Here is a 16,670-nt window from a genome sequence, read left to right as displayed (position 1 = left end):
TCTAAAAAGACCACAGGTTATTTACAAACAATAATGATTGACTTCGACCATAGTGTTCCCTCAGTGAGCAATCACTTACTTTGCCATCCCTTTTAAACACACTCCAGTTGGCCAAGCGCCCTTAAGTGGGCAAATAGAATGTGGCCATCTGAACAGTTGTCCAGTGCCAGCCTTTCCATACCCCAAGACATTGGGCCTCATTCTAAGTTTGCTGGTCCAGTAAGTATGGTACCGGTAAGCTTGCCAGTACCGTAGTTACCGGACCGGCAAACTACGAGGTCTGCCCACGGGTGCCTGTCAGCCTGGCTGGTCAGACCTGCTGTGCAGAACGGCACCCGCAAGCAGACCTACCCGGTAGCGCCAGCACCGTTATTGACAGTGCCGGCGCTACCGGCCTCCCCAATTCCCATTGAGCACTTTGGGCCTCAAATGGGAATGGGGAGTGATTAATACCGGCAATTGGCAATTACTGGATCTGGCAGTGCCGGAATCCCCCGGTAATTGCCCATTGCCGGGTGCTGGAAAAAAAACCACTGGCGGCAGACATGTCAGTAATTACCGGCACAGCTACCGCCATAGTTGTAATGAGGCCCATTGTTGTCGTGACTCCCTCAATTCCTCTTTCGAATTAATACTCTCAGCAAAGCGCGACTGGCTGTGATAGCTGCACCCTCCCTTTGGGATTAATCTGTAAATTCACAATCCATCTTCAAGCTACTTCTGCATTTACAACCCCTGTAAGAGCACTGGCATTAGCGCTGACCTAAAAACAAATTCGTAAAATAGTGGAGAGAAGGTCTCCCCACCATTGACACATGGGGGTATACCTAAGCACAACCGCCTATTCCCTACATGTTTTCGGGTTCCAGCTGGCAGGAGCCGCTTCTTTTTGCCTGCCCTGTGTGGAGGTGTGAGTGTCTGAACTACTTCACCAATGGACCCAACCCAACTTCTATCTAAACTGCTAATGGAGGCCTGGCTGTGCGCTGCCCCTACCAGGCACTGGTATTTTAGGTTATTTATAACACGCTTAATACCCAGAGGTTTCTAAGCGCGCACGCGCGCACCCGGGGATCGAACCTGTGTTGCTCTGTGTAGTCTTGTTTCCAAGGCGAGCACGTTGCCCCTAAGCTATCCTCCTAAGACTAAACTAGACTAAACTGCTAAAGGAGGCCTGGCTGGGCACTGCCCCCTACCAGGCACTGGTCTATTGCAACCTATGGTACACGGTTATCTCTTCTTAATTTCTCCTGTGCTTCTTCGCTCTGTGGTGCACGAGCACACGTAATAAGTCACTCCTGCACTATATGACTCCACTTAACCAATGCTAATTTGACGTTATCCTGGACTTTGCCCTGTATAAATGCATGTGCTAAATATCACAACGGCAGGCCACCATTTTTGATCACGTTGTGTCTCTTCTACCCCTGCGCAAAGCTGAATCTTCCTTTCAAATGCATTCTTTTGTGAAAGTCTCTCCTGAATAAAGGAATGTGTCCACTTAATTGTACAAGCAGAGCGTTGCGGGATGAAGGACAGATGCAGATATGTTTGGTTTGCTCTCTGTGGGGTCTAGAGGAGGGCCAGCCAAACCGCGCCAAACCGGTGTGGCTTATGTGCACAGGGTCCTGTAGTGAAAGGTGTGCGTCTGGGCACTTGGAATGGCTTTGGACCCTGGAATCCGATGCCCTCTTCCCTATGGGGAATGCATCTCTGCTTAGCACCTGGTTAAGGCGTAGATCCTTCTGATTTAAAAAAATAAAATAAAATACGATTGTTCCCCTCCAAAAAAAAAAGACATTTAGACCCTTCTGTAGCAGTCATAATCGTCCGATGTCATTGCTTCCTCGTTCAGCAGAAATACTGGAGCGAGCTGCGGCAGAGCAACTGCGGCCTTTTGTTGAGTTCTGGAATATGCTACATCCCAACCAGGCGGGTTTTAGGCCAGAGATTGGCACAGAAACTACTGTAGGCAATATTTTAGATGTGCTGACGATGGCAGTTGCAGGTGCTGCAGCTCTGATTTTATTGGCTCTCTCTCTGCAGCGTGTGACACAGGTAACTGTCTTTTTGTTTATATTTGCCTTCAAAGGCTCCAAAAATTGACCAGGACAGCGCACAAGCACCGCGTGAGGGGTCGCAACCGTCAGGCACACAAGATGGTGGTCACACGTGCACCGCGCTGGTGACGCTTCTAGTGGGTGTAGATAAAAAGCCTCCCGAATCCAGTGCTGGTCTCGGAGCGTGTCTCCCCCACTCGGCGGCGTCCTCGTCACCAATGTTAAAGGGTTGTATTAGCCCTGGGTCCCCTCTGTGAGCAGGCCCAGCCCCCCGTACCTGAATAAGCACTCGGACACAGGTCTGCTCTGTACAGGTTCCCGGCGGCTTCTGTCGAGCACGGGCGACCCCTTTATTTAAAGCGCATGTGCGACGGTCTACGTTGCCGCCACGGACGTGCGCACACACGTAACTCTGTAACAGGCTATTCCTCGTCCTCCTACAGCAGTGGTCTGCAACTTTTGACTCTCCAGATATTTTTGACCACAACGCCCATCAGCACTTCCCAGACTAGTCAATGGTGAGGGATCATGGGAACTGTAGCCTAAAACATCGAAAGAGTCGAATGTTGCAGACCCCCTGGCTTAAAGGATATTGGTGTCTATGGCCTAGCTCTAAAATGAATGGCCTCTTTTTAGATAGTCCACTTTCTTTACACACTGCCCATGACTAGCCAGTGTCACAATGCACTGTGCTATAATTTAGTTGGTCGATTTTGTTTGTTGCAGTCCATTGTATAAAACAAAATAAATTGTGCACCTATGAAATAGCACAGTACGTGGCCACACTGGTTTGTCAGTGGCATGGCTCAGGTTGAAATCCCTAGTACGGCCGTGCTGGGGAGTCAAACCAGAGCCCTGCCAATAACAAGCCAATGTCACATCACCCTGTGCTATTTGGTAGGTGCTGGGACCCATTGGTTTCATTCCATTGACTGCTTGACACAGTATATTGAAGGAAACAAAATGAATTGAGCACCAGTGAAACAGCACAGGGCAATTTGACACAGGCTTGTCACTGGCAGGGCTCGGGTGAATCCCCAGCGCGGGACAATAAGAAAAAAGTAACCCGACAACCTGTGCTGGGGACACTTCAGGTCACACCCACAATTTAGGCCACACCCTCTCATGCAGCCACACACCCTCGATTTCACCCCCCCCCCCTGAAGCACTGGATATAATCTTGCTTGGAATTTCCCTTCGAGCTCTGTGAACCTGCTTTTCTGAACCATCTTTCAATACCTCCCTTTTGTCGCACGTCTGGGAGGTGGAGGCTTCTCGGTCAGGCTCTGATTTTGAGATACTCTCTTCTGATTTGCTTAAGATCTGTATCCAACTTGCTGGCTTTTATGTAGGTTTTGAAGACTTGGCTATTGATCTTTAAGGATTTTCGTCCATCTGTCTCTGTCAATGTTGTAGCAATGTTACCTTGACATAAGCGATGATCACTGCTGTGCTTCATAACAACAGTTCAATAGAAACAGAAATTGTCACTTCAGGTTCTCATTATGAGTAAAAATGGTTCCTTTCCAAGACACCCAAGTTGGCTCAATACATAGTTAATTACAAACAATATCAGGCTCTCCCTTGAGGTGGCCCTATGCGACCAATGAACAGCGAGGAGCAGATTGAGGCTTACCCACGAGGTCCCACTCGCCGTTGGCCATGTAGCCCGAGATGTCGGACTCAACCATCTGGAGGTCGAGCAGCCAGCCATCGTAGCTCCAGGAGCCGAATTTCAGCTTGCACTTCTGAATGTCGAAGGGGAACCAGCGCACATCGATGTTGCATGAGCTTTTGAAGATGCCTGGACAGGGAAGGCAGAGAAGGCGGCATTGAGTGAGAAAGCATGAGTGAGCATGAGTTAAAGAAGGTGCAAGTAGGAATGAGTGAAGGGGCAATTGTGAGTCTGGGGTCAAGTGACGGAGAGGGCATGATTGAGAGAATGTTGTAGAGGGAGAACTCACTCTCCCACTCACACACTCCACTCACTCACACCAGCTTGCTTATTCATCCACTCTCAGTAACTCATTCTCTTTCACTCATTTAGTCCTCTCCCACAAGCTCCTGAAGAAGCCCAGGCAAGTAAAGTAGAATAAGTCGAAGTGAATGGGTGACATAGCAAGCAGGAGGGTGAATACGTGTGAGAAAGCAAGAGGCGGTGTGAGTTAGGGGCAGGGCAAGAGAGAATGTTACTACTCACTCGGCCATTCGCTTCCTCAGTCACTCGCTAATGATCCCTCCCTCAATTACACTCATCCATTCTGTCTCACTCACTTAATCATCGTTTACTCCCACTCAGTTAATTTTACACATGCTCCAACATATGTCCTGGTAAAGAAGGTAGGGGACAGTTGGAGTGAATGAGTGAGAGAGTGATTGGATAAGTGACAGTGGGAAAGCAAGGTTATGTGAGTGGGAACGTAATGAGTGTCCATGAGAAAGGGAGCTGTATGAGAAGCTCTCCATGTGCCAGAAATGATATAATGTTAGGAAGACGGGTCATGTCTTCTTGTCACCATTCTTTACAACCGCCATAGACCAAATTAAGACAAGGTACCCATGAATGCTGATAGTGTTTTCAATAATCATGTGTTTTGAGGGGTTAGGGCGTTTACCTTTTGGTAGATCATAATAATGTCTTTTTTTTATAAAGGGCTGCACGTCAGATTCCTTCTGCTTCTCAGTGTTGTCGGGAGGATAGCTCAGCGGCAACATGCTCGCCTTGCAAGCAAGACGACACGGAGCAACGCAGGTACGATCCCCGGGTCCGCGCTTAGAAACCTCTGGGTATTAAGCGCGTTATAAATCACCTATCATGTCATAATAGGTTGTGTTGATCAAAGCTGACTCACTGCCTTGCGCATATTCAGGAAGCCTCTGACTTTAGGACTCCAAAGCAGGGGTCCAACTCTGCAGTAACTCACCTGTTCCGCCGATCCCCCTCACCTGGCCATCCTCATTTGAGCCTCCTCAAACCTCCATCAACAGGTCAAGTCAACTTTGTATACTCCTAGATACAGAGCTTACATTTACTCCCTAGTTGTGTCCCCTATCTACAGCGTACCATTGCTTCCCAGCTAGGCGTGCACTTTATGAGTCTCCAATACGTGCATACATACCCATCAAATCAAGGCTGTGAAAAGAAATTTCAATCTTTAACTTCAGATATTGAAGACAATCTACCCGTTCGTTTTCATTAACCACAGGAGAGACATTTGGAGTGCCTTAATCCTATTAAAATTAGGCTACTGCAACAGTATCTATGGGGTCCTCCCGAAGAAAGACATTTGATCCCCGCTGCAAATCCAGAATCGGGTTGCGTGCCTAATCTGTGTTCTCGGCAAGCATGAACACAACCAAGGCATTAGAAACACATCTTTGGCTCCCAATCTAACAAAGAATAGATTTTAAAATGTGGTGCATCTCTGCAGACCATACTGGCAAATTGGCCTCAAAATCATATGAACAGGCTCAGCCTTCGTGCCCATCACAAACTCTCTGCCCATTTTGCACAAACAAAATCAACCAACATATAAGAGGAAAGGAATAATAATATGATGCTTATCAGAGGCCCAGAACTTTATAACAATCCCTCTTGGATTTGGACCTAGCCATCTTAAAATCAGAAACCCTCTGAAAACTTTGCTTTTCTGGCAGGCCTCCCCAAGCTGAAGACTAAACCAAGCTGACAATCTGTTAGTTAGGTATCCTCAAAGTGTTCTGTTCAGGTAGCGGCCTGCCACCTGGTGCTCTTCAGATGTTTTGAACTATAACTCCCATGATCCCTCATTCATTGCCTGTGCTGGATTAGGATGGGAGGGAGTTATAATCCAAACCATCTGGAGAGTCAAAGGTTGAAGGCCCCTTTGTTATGGTATTCCGGGAAAGAAACTTAATTATTTGCTGTAAAATAATTCTCTGATCTTGTGTTTACATGGTCTCCTGCTCCCCTTTCTCCTGTTCCTGACCCTGTCCAATCCCTAGCCACTTTTTTACAGCACTCCGAAGTGTCCTTGTTATGCATGTCACATATCACAAAACTCCAAATAAATATCATTACCCAATTTCATAAGTAAATACATAAATAAATAGTACTCAACGTGTCGACCTCTGAAGGATAAAGCTCTGGATCGGCACTGCTGGAATTCACACCTACCCCAGTCAAGGGCCAATGCATTCATCTGCAAGCGTTACTCAGTAATTATCCACCCGCTGATGCATTTCTCTCCAAATCATACCCCACTTGTCAGAGCCTGTCAGAGCCTAACCTCCACCCAGAGGCATTGCCAATTCATGCCTGGGGCTGTGCATGCCTCTTCCGCAGGCACTGGTGCTTTGTCTGGTGCAGTGCTTCAGAGAGATAGGTGGTCTTTAAACGTGTGGCAAGTGAACCATCTACTCTTGAACCCCTGAAAGGCTTGCTATTAGCAATATTGTCATGGGCCTACCACCAGATCTCCTGACAGTGTACTCTTGTTACCCCTTGTGTAAATGGACAGCATGTAAAGTTATTAAATGGCCCTTCACCGTTTTCTCACTAAAACAACAAGGCTTTTCATTTGAAACATGGTTCCTTTGTGTTTATAAAATAGAACACACAAAGACTGTCCTCATACTTAATATCATATTGATGTGCATTTATTCTTTTGTGAAGATGAAATATGAACATCGAAATGAGCACTATAAGCAATGGTGTACGTGAATATTATTCTAGCATCCTACATGTCTGCTAGTTACTTCTAGGAATCTAAAGCCTACAGCGTATCATACATGTGCTTAGCCATCTAAAAGATGGCACAGTAAGCCTAATGATGCATTCACATTAGTGCTGCCTGAAAAGGTATCCGAGTAGTAATGTGATGCACCTCCAGCCACTGCAAGCCTATGGAAAAGGAAAAGCTAAAAACCTATCAAAATCCCTGGCTATAGAAGTAAATGATTACAATTATACTCAAGTCACAGTTAAACAAGCATTGGTTGTTGCGTAGGCATGGGAAATACAATTGCCAGACACTGCTTTAGTGCTATTAACTGGCCACTGATGGTAGCAGTTGCAAAAGGGTGCGAGAACGTGGGCATCTAATGGCAGTGCATGATAAATGCCTAATATACACATACGAGCCAAAACTGTTGGCTTTGACAGTGCTTGTTTCTAAAAGGACTTCAGAGAAAGCACATGTATTGTGCTTATAAATCGAGTGGCTGAAGGCAGACGTGGTTAAGGCATTTCTATTACATCAGTAGTGTTTTCTACAGCTCCAATTGAATCATTAACTCTCAGAAGACTGCTTTGAAAAAACACTGGCAAGCCCATTGAGTGTAAAGTGTGATGGTAAGTCTTGCTTAAAGCAAGCTCAAAGTATTCCCATCAGGAGATGTTTTGGGAGGTGATGGGCAGGAACTGGGTGGGTATTCTCCCAGGAAGACCTCGGGAGGCCCTTATTCAGGTGGCCAGGGAAAGGGTGGTGCTCTCAGATCCCAACTCTGGGCGTGCACGAGTGAGGGAGGATCACCTGGGTAGGGGAACGCGGGGGTATGTTTGGGGAAATGCTCCAAGTATGTTTGGGGAAATGCTCCAGGTGTGATGCAGTATTATACCGAAGGAGTAGAGGAGGACAAGATACCTAAGGCCGTTGTAGGCTGTAATACATCTACCCCCCCTTCCTACCGTCAAACCTCTCCTGTACAAATATAACCAATCCCCTGAAATCCCAAAATCAGTTACATCCAGAAACTACCTCACTCAGACTTCCTGCTTTTCTCCGTCCTACCCAAATACTCCCAGTTATTCTCTTTCCCATCCCTCTGATTATCATTTTCTGCATTCCCATAGTGCTCAGATAAGACACTACTGTTCCCCAAAAAAACCTTGTTTATCTCATGATAATAATCCTGATCACTCCCATTTTCTTCACAAACCTTACCAATCTCTGAATGTTCCCAAACCCCTAGGATGAGAACCATAATCCCATACAACACCTCTTCGAGTATCCTACGGCGTATAGAGATGAACACTCTAACCCCTCCTTTCTAACACAAACACCTTCGCACAACACGATAGACAATGGGCTTATTTTAACGCTGTTTATCTAACATGTCCTGACACAAAGGTCAGGCAGAGTCAGGCAATTAACCAAAATCACACACACCTGAAGGCCCTTTCCCTTCCCCACAGGGATAAAAGGTGGAGCACAAGATCACAGAATGAGCAAGGCAGACTGCACGACATGAGGACTAACTCAGCACAGCAATTCAAGAGGAGGAGAAAGATGGAACAGACCGAGAGGGTGACAAGGAGAAAATCAACTTGCCCGTTCCATTCATGGCCCATGAGTCCTCTGCAGGCGAAAAAACATAAGTCTGTGAACAATAACCAGCGTGTGTTGCAGCAGATGTCAATGGTACACAAGACCCTTCCCCGCTGATTACCAACCCGGGGAGAGACGCTTGTCTCGGTGTTACCAACCTTGATTCCAAGGAAAGAGAAAGCCAAGCAGTTGATTAAAGCCGGTGAGTCGAGGGGAGTGTCGATAAGAAACTGAACTGTGTTGAACGAAAAGTAGCCAACGGCTGAAACTGAACTTTGAAAAGCAAAAGACATTACTAATGAAAGAGGGGGAAAGCCAGCCTGAGAGAGTCAACCACCACGTGGTTGTTCAGTCGAGAAACTCTAGGCGATTACTCTACTGATGAAACTATAATAAGCAGAAGGCCTTGGAAGAAGGCGAAAAGGGATTTGTCATAAAGGGGTCTTGAAAAATCCTCTGTACCATCGAAAGTCTTTGACCGACAGATGAATGGGAAACTAATGGAAACAAATCCTGCATGGTATGAAAATTACACAAACTGTTTAAGGTTGGCAAGAGTGAACTCGGTGGAAGGATGCTAACTAGAAAGGGTGAAGTTTAAAAGACCCATAGAGAACGGTTTTCATAAAGGTTGGTGTCAGGGAGCGAAGCTCCGGATTCTGTGGGCAGAACCTAGTTGAGGCTGCTTGTACTCATGTAAATGCTTGTAACATAAAGATGCCAGCAAGGGGTAAAAAAACTACAGCCTTGTAGAAGGCTTCTGTGCCCTCATTGCAGGAAAAAGACTTCTAGAACTACACTACCCAAGCACCCCTGGGCCAGGAACTACTTGACCAGGCATACGTTGGGCGAGGCACGCGCGCACGTGCACATCAAAGCCAAAGCACGGGGCTTGTGCTCGAACACGCGACCTGGGAGGACGTGTGGCCACGCCCCACCAACCTTCTCCACAGGCCCCTCACCTTCACAAGATAAGTCGCGCCGCGCAGGGGGAGGTCCACAACGCTGGGGAATTGCCTACCATAGCCGCGTTATGGAGCGGGAGACAGAGAACCATTGGAAACAGCAGAGGGGCACGCGCAGGGGGTTCAGCCCGGAATTCTAGATCCCCCTGCTTTTCCAAAGCTAAGTCTCTGTCTAAACCTCCTTCAGTGCTACAGACATTAGCGCGGATATCCCGATTGCGCGTATAACTACAGGGCCACAGCCAGAGCAGTGCATATACTCTGCATACATTATAATACCAAAGTAGCCACGCGGCGCGCACCGCGTTCGCCCTGATTTGTGCGAATCAACAAGTCGCGACCGTCACGTGCGACTGATTGCACGAACGCTTGCCCAAGGAGGAAAATTAGACTAAACCCAACATCTCGAGGCATAGGTGCTGCGCGGAGCCACGTGCGGCTAGAACCGCACTGTTAAAGTAAAACAATCGTTGCATGCAACTAATACGGAGGCCGGAGGCAAACTCGGAAAGGGCACTAATCTGGCGCATGCATTATGTGTTGCATATGAGTGTGTGTGTGTGAAGAAACATGCATAGTAATTCCTGCTCTCTTTGCAGCACTGATACTGCTCCAGAACCGGACCTGAGAGTGCGCAGGCAGGAGGCCAGCACTCACCCCCAGAGCTAAGTGCCTTTCTAATCTTCCATGGTGTTGAGTGCATGTGTGTTAGTGAATGTAATGTAATTGCATTTCATTGTGTTTTCCTGTGTCCCCTTGTCCCACCCACTTCCCCTCTCCTAACCCTCTTTCCGGTTGCCCTAGTAAGCTGAACCCATCCAACCAACGACTCCCTAACCATCTTTCCCCACTGGGGTTTCGGAGGCCTGTGTGGGCTTATGCTTGCAGGCGCCCAGACCGTAGGGGGGATGGTTGGTTCGTGCCACTCCTGGACCTGGAAGTTGGATGCGTGACAGTTGGTAAGAGTGAACCCGGCCTAGGGATGCTGGATGCTAACGAAAAGGGGCAAAGCCTAAAGTCCCTATGAAAAGAATGTTGACAGGAGTGAACCCTATCGAGGAATGTGCACAATGAACTGTTCCAAAAAGGTGGCCAGAGAAAAGGGAGGCCGACAAACGGAGGTGAATCCTATGCTGCTGTTTAAAAAGACATTAAGATTCGTGAAAGCAAGTAGCATTTCAAGACAAGGGGAATGGAGCCTTGGCCGAGGGAGATCCATGGGTGAAATGTTGACACCCAAAGTTCACTGAGAAAGGAACTGTATTGTTACTTTGTTGAATACGACTTCTGAAGGGTCTGCGCCCAGAAGAGGGGGACCCAGGGGTGAAGCCATCACCCAAAGTGTTCGTATGAACAGAACTTTGTGTTTGTTTGTTGAGAGCATCAGAACTCTTAGGCAAGAGACTTTTGTTGAAATGAGACCCAACCATCGAAGAACCTGATAGCTGGTACGGAACTGTTAGCTCGTTAGCACAACTTGGCTCAGTATGTCCCAAGCACCAGTGCTCAGTCAAGACGATACCCTAACAAAAATAATAGGCCCTCTATAAAACTTATTCAAAACAATGGCTAATGTAAAAATAAAAAATATGGTTATAAATGGAAGCAAGAATTAAAATTAAAAAAACGAAATCTCAATAATATATCAGCTGTGGGCTGGACATCTGTATTATGGCCCAGTCGTGTTGCATTCTGCCCTCTGTGGTCATGGACTTTCTTGCTAAGTGTCCAAGTTCTTCTTTGTCACCCATTTTAGAGAATAATGTATAGGTTTGAAATAGGTCTTATCTCGTGCATGACCTCCGGCAGCCTATCCTGGCTTTCCCTTTTAATGTGCTAAAGCTCCTTATCAAGTCTACACCTAATATAAAAATTAAAGTGAAATGCCTCTTCAAGTCCATCTTTATAATGGCACCACTATTTATTATGGGAGCATCTTGAATCAATTGCTGGTCTGGTTTTATTTTATTTAAATGACCTTTCAGACTCTAATGCAAAATACTGTTCAGACCTATTCATATGGCCAATGCAAAACATACAGCAAATGTTGCATGCCACTTGGTGCTACATTAGTCAGGGCTATGATGTTCTTTACCAGGTGTAAATACTGATTAGCTTCCAATGCTCACAATGACTATGCACCTTTTTTAGAATGTGTGGCTGGAAAGTAAATGGGATTTTTCAAGCCACATGCTTTTCCATGAATCCTGATATAATGAACCCTTTTGAAATTAATATTCATAAAATGAACGCTTGCTTATAAAATGATTGTTGCTTGTTTTAAGCAGGGCCACATCCACACAAAACACTGCATGCCTCACTTTAAATGAAGAAAATGTACATGAATATGGTGGTGGGTCAAAAGAAGGATAGAGACAAGTGTCTTCCATTTTTTTAAGTGTTTTATTTTATGAAAGGAAAACGATGTAAACTCATAACTGACTTTGAGCTATGTGTTTTCCCTGCCTAACACAAAACTAAGGTGCACACCAGGCACTGGTGAGTCCAAAAGGAAGAACTGTCCTGTGTCCAAATCTAAACTACTCTGGCCCTACAACTTCTCAAAGGAACCAAGGTGCAGGGGCATGGCTCCATTCTCCTGTCTTCTGCTTCTCAGCAAAGCCAAGGAACCAAGGTGCAGGGGCATGGCTCCATTCTCCTGTCTTCTGCTTCTCAGCAAAGCCAAGGAACCAAGGTGCAGGGGCATGGCTCCATTCTCCTGTCTTCTGCTTCTCAGCAAAGCCACTTTAGTAGTTGATTCTTATGTAGTTCTTAGCAACTACGTTTTATCAGCTGATACAGTTCAGAAAGATGATTCTACAGCTTCTCTATTGTATCATTGACACCTTGCTTTTCCCTTCTGAGGTTCCTTCTCTCGCTCTCGGTTTAATATGTTAATTACTCTTCCTTGACACAATGTCCACTTTCCTTCGTGGGTGGGCCAGTTAACAACACTTTCAAAAGATTGCTCACTTTGTTTCCACTTTCCAGTGGATTCAGTGGTTACTCTGCAGTTCCAGTGAAGGGGTGACAGAACTATAGTTTTTAACAAATCAATGTATTTTATGATAATGTAAAATATCAGAAAAGGTCTGTAGCGAAACTTAATTTAATGCTGTGCATTAATTTCAAACGAGCACACTTCAGGGGGTGAATCGGGCACCTATTACCTCTAAATTGTGATATGAGACAAAAAAAATAAAGCAAAATGAAGTAAAAACTCACCAATTAAAATGGATTTAGTATTTATTTTATTTATATAGTGCACCAGGCCACAGGGCATCCGGGCGCATCACTTAATTACAGGCATAGAAACAAGACAGTGGGCCTCATTACGAGTGAGGCGGAACGGGTTAACGGGCTCCGCTAAACAAGGTGGTCCCGTTAAAGCCGTTCCGCCTCATTACAAGCTCCCCTCGCGGGACCCGGTAAGTAACGCCTGGTCAAACCAGGCATCCTTACCGGGTCCTGCGAGGGGAAGAGGGAGCAAACAATGGGCCGCTCGTAATTGGCCCGTTGTTTGCACCCTCTCCCATTCCCATTGAGCCCTATGGGGGCTCAGATGGGAATGGGGAAGGTCCGGGCCCGGGTTCCTGGAGGGAGGAATTACCGGGCCCTCCGAACTCGGAATGGCCCAGTAATTCCCCATTCTGGGAACCCAGACCCGATTTCGGCGGCAGCCATGCCGCAAATAGCGTCATGGCTGCCGCCGAAGTCATAATGAAGCCCAGTGAGTTATGTACAGTCATTACATTGTGAGAGAATATACAAAATAATACAAGTTATACAAAATATACAGGAGGTATACAATATATAGACATTGTATAAGTATAAAGAATACACATTAAGGAAATTGTGCAAGTTATAGACGAGATACAGTATATATACAGATTACAGTAAAGAAAGTACCAGAGGGCTGCTAGCAGAGAATTGTGGCTCATGTGCTAAGGATCACAGTCCAGGCGGGTCTTGGGCAGACAACCAGTTTTTGACTTTGCGCTTGAAGGCCGGGAAAGTAGGTTCAGCTCTGAGAGGATTAGGTAGTGAGTTCCAAAGTTTTGAAGCTAGGACAGGGAAACTGCGACCACCAGATCTCTGGAGATTGAAGCGTGGAATAACAAGGCAATTGGTTTGAGCACTTCTTAGAGGTCTTGCAGATGTGTGTGGTGTGAATCTGCTGGCTAGGTAGCTAGGGGCTTGGTTGGCAAGGCTTTTGTGAGGGAGTGCAAGTGCTTTAAAAGAGATTCTTTCGGAGACTGAAAGCCATCGAAGACTACAGGCCTCATTACGACCCGGGCGTTAACCATGGTACCATATCGATGCGCCATGATGAATGGCGGAATTCCCGCCCCATTCCAAGGTTTGCGGGGCGGTAATTCCCCATTCACCATTGGCCCTTCCCCATTCCCATTTTTGCCCCATAGGGCTCAATGGAAATGGGGAAGGCGGTAATTACGGCACCGCAAATTGCCGTACCGTAATTACCTCCAAGGTCCCTTTGCGGGTCCCGTCCTTCACGGCTGGTAAAACCAGCCATTAAGGGAGGACCCGCAAAGGGACCTCGGAATTGGGCAGTAAGGGATTACCGGCACCAGTGCCCTTACCGGGACCGGTAATCCCTTACCGCCAAGGTCGTAATGAGGCCCTACATCTGGTGTCAGAAATATGGAGGTTCCTGGGCAAGTTCAGAGCCGCTCTGACAGCATTGTTCTGAATGATTTGTAACTTTCTAATGTTGCATTGGTTGATTCCCAGGTAGAGGGCATTACAATAGTCAATTTTGGATAGGACCAAGGTCCTGGCTAGTGCAGTGCAGTTGGCTGGAGATAGGACGGGACGGCATGCTGTGATAAGCTTGCATGTGTAAGAGGCAGCCGATGATACTGCATTGGTTTGCCCCGCTAGTGAAAGGGTAGAGTCGATGTAGATTCCAAGTGTTTAAGTGTCTTTAGCCAATTTAATGGCGTTACCATCAATAGTGAAAGATTTAAACGTTGCGTCTAGTTTACTGAGTCTTTGGTGGGAGCCAAGGATGAGAAGCTCAGTCTTTTCATCATTTAAATACAGTTTGTGTTGGGCCATCCAGGCCTGGATGACTTGATAAATGGCGTTAATGGCTAGAGAGTCAGCTTTGTGGTTGCCTGTGATAGGGATAAGTATCTGAGTGTCATCGGCGTAGTTAGTATAAGTGACACCCAGATAATCCAAAATTTCAAAAAGGGGGTTTTGTAAACAAATTGTAGAGTGTCGGTGACACGCATGATCCTTGAGGGACTCCACAAGTGACTGGTGAAGGCTCAGCGGTGGTGGTGGGGGAAAAGACCCTCATGGATCTATTAGCAAGGAAGGTAGTAATCCAGGCTGTGGCTTTGTCCGAAAAGTGGGCTGCGGTTTTGAGGTGGCGGCATAGGATTTGGTGATTTACTAAATCGAAAGCTGCGGAGAGATCTAAGAGAAGTAAGAGAGCCAGTTTACCCTTGTCTTTTAGGTCTTCAATCTGGTTTTTGAGGTCAAAAGAGCAGTTTCAGTTCTGTATCGTGGATGGAGCCCTATTGCCTCAGTCCCAGGAGTTTATTAGTTTCCAGGTAATCTTGAATGGTTGTCCGGGACAATCCCTGAGCTGAATGAGGAGTTTATGAGCGTGGTGATAAAGGGCGCTAGGTTATGCGAGGCCTCTTTGATAATGGAGGCAGGACATGAGTCACCCTGACAATTGGAAGGTTTAAGGTTATTAATAATGTGTTCAACTTCGATGATGGAGAGGGGGGCGAAGCTGAATGGTTTCACGGATTCAGGGTTGGCGCTAATGTTAACCAGGGGTGTATTGTGGTGCAGGCTTTCCTGCAGACTGATTTTCACTTTTCAATATTTGTTTTAGTGACCCAATGAAGTAGCCAAGGGGCTGAATGGTTGGTTCATCATGTTTATAGAATCAACTGTTGTCCTGACAAAGGCCTATTTATCCATCTACAAAACCGTGGTGGATGAACTGATTTTTTTTATGAAGGGCCGAAACACATAAGTGTCGAACTTGTCTTATATCCCATGAATGTTTTAAAATGTTATTAAACAGATATGATGGAATAACTAATCTCATGGGAAGTTGAAAGACATGATATTATAGAAAAGGACTAGAAAAGGGGAATGGTATGTAAAAATCCATGATATTGATATGAATAATAATACCTAATGTCAACACAATTATTTAAAACTAGGTTCTGACATATCATACTCCCTGTTCAGACTTGCAATAGCAAGCACTATGCATTGTTTGTACTGTATGAATAAGCACTTTTACAAACCCCCCTGTTTTGCACACAACTTGTATGAATGTATGTATTGTGGTTTTTATAATAAATAAATCAGAAGAAATGTATATGTGTTGGATAAACAACAAATCATACAATTACATATATGTTTCTATATAAAGAAATGCTTGGAGGTTTCAAAATACAGTAATAGGAGGAAATAGCTGCAAGGTTCACGAGTTCACTATTTTTTAAATCACTTCAAGAATGGGAGGAGAGGGTAGTGTGCGTTTTCTGTTGTTTTTATGGTTCCATGGACTGCAGTCAATGTGTATTTGGCCTCTTAGTGGGACAATATGGCCTTTTTTAAAATAAAGCTTCTCTTCTCGGTTAGTACCAATCCATGTGGTTCCTTTTCCTGTTAGTGTCTACTTGCATGAGCTTTTCTTTATTGATAGTGCTTGGGTATATGTATCTTTTCCCATCTTTGGTTATTGTCGGTATGCCGCAGTTTACCTTTCTTTGTAGTATTCATATTTGTCTGTGCCTCTTGAGAACAAGTGCATACTTTCTTTTATGTGACCACTTTTTCATTTGTGGCTGTGCGTGTTTGTGCTTCCCAGTTCCCAGATACCCTCTTCTGTGGTAGTGCTTGTGGGAGACTCCTACCTTTGTTCATTCCCCTGTTAGTGTGTGTGTGTCCCTGTTTCATTTCTTTCGGTGTGCCAGTGGGTACACATGTGTTGCTCTCTCCCCCAGATTCCTGTTAGGATTTGTGTCTATGGGTCCTCCAGCCTCCCCGGATTTCACTTGATTGTATCTCCGGCCCTTTTAATGCATATGTATGTGTTTCCCTTCACTACTAGCCCATTGGGTCCTGTCAATCTACTTGACTCTTCATGGTTAGCCTCTGTGGCGGTGAGATATCTGTGTGCATATGTTTCACATCCTTATTTATGTCTATGTGTTCCTGGTGCCGTGTGTCTACTTGTGACTGTATACTGTTTTTCTGTGGGGGTGAACGCTTCTTTCCACGTTGGGGCCTGTGTCTTCGTTTTGTCTGTTATTGTATGTGTGTACTTGTTATTA

At 45.8% G+C, this 16,670-nt stretch overlaps 1 protein-coding gene across 2 annotated transcripts in view; it reads right to left on the bottom strand.

The window, feature by feature from the left end:
• LOC138580207 (neuronal acetylcholine receptor subunit alpha-7-like) overlaps positions 1-16,670 on the bottom strand; it is a 233,929-nt gene that overhangs the window by 83,582 nt on the left and 133,677 nt on the right. Inside the window, exon 7 of one of the 2 annotated variants that reach the window (XM_069650564.1) lies at positions 3,697-3,864. The exons of the other annotated variant lie outside the window; for it this stretch is intronic. Coding sequence (XP_069506665.1) covers positions 3,697-3,864 — 168 coding nt within the window. The remainder of the gene's footprint in view (positions 1-3,696; positions 3,865-16,670) is intronic. 2 annotated transcript variants of the gene reach the window in all.

This window comes from Ambystoma mexicanum, chromosome 1p (genome assembly GCF_040938575.1).
Source record: "Ambystoma mexicanum isolate Mex_15411 chromosome 1p, UKY_AmexF1_1, whole genome shotgun sequence".
NCBI lineage: Eukaryota > Metazoa > Chordata > Amphibia > Caudata > Ambystomatidae > Ambystoma > Ambystoma mexicanum.
This window is presented reverse-complemented; position numbering and strand designations above follow the sequence as displayed.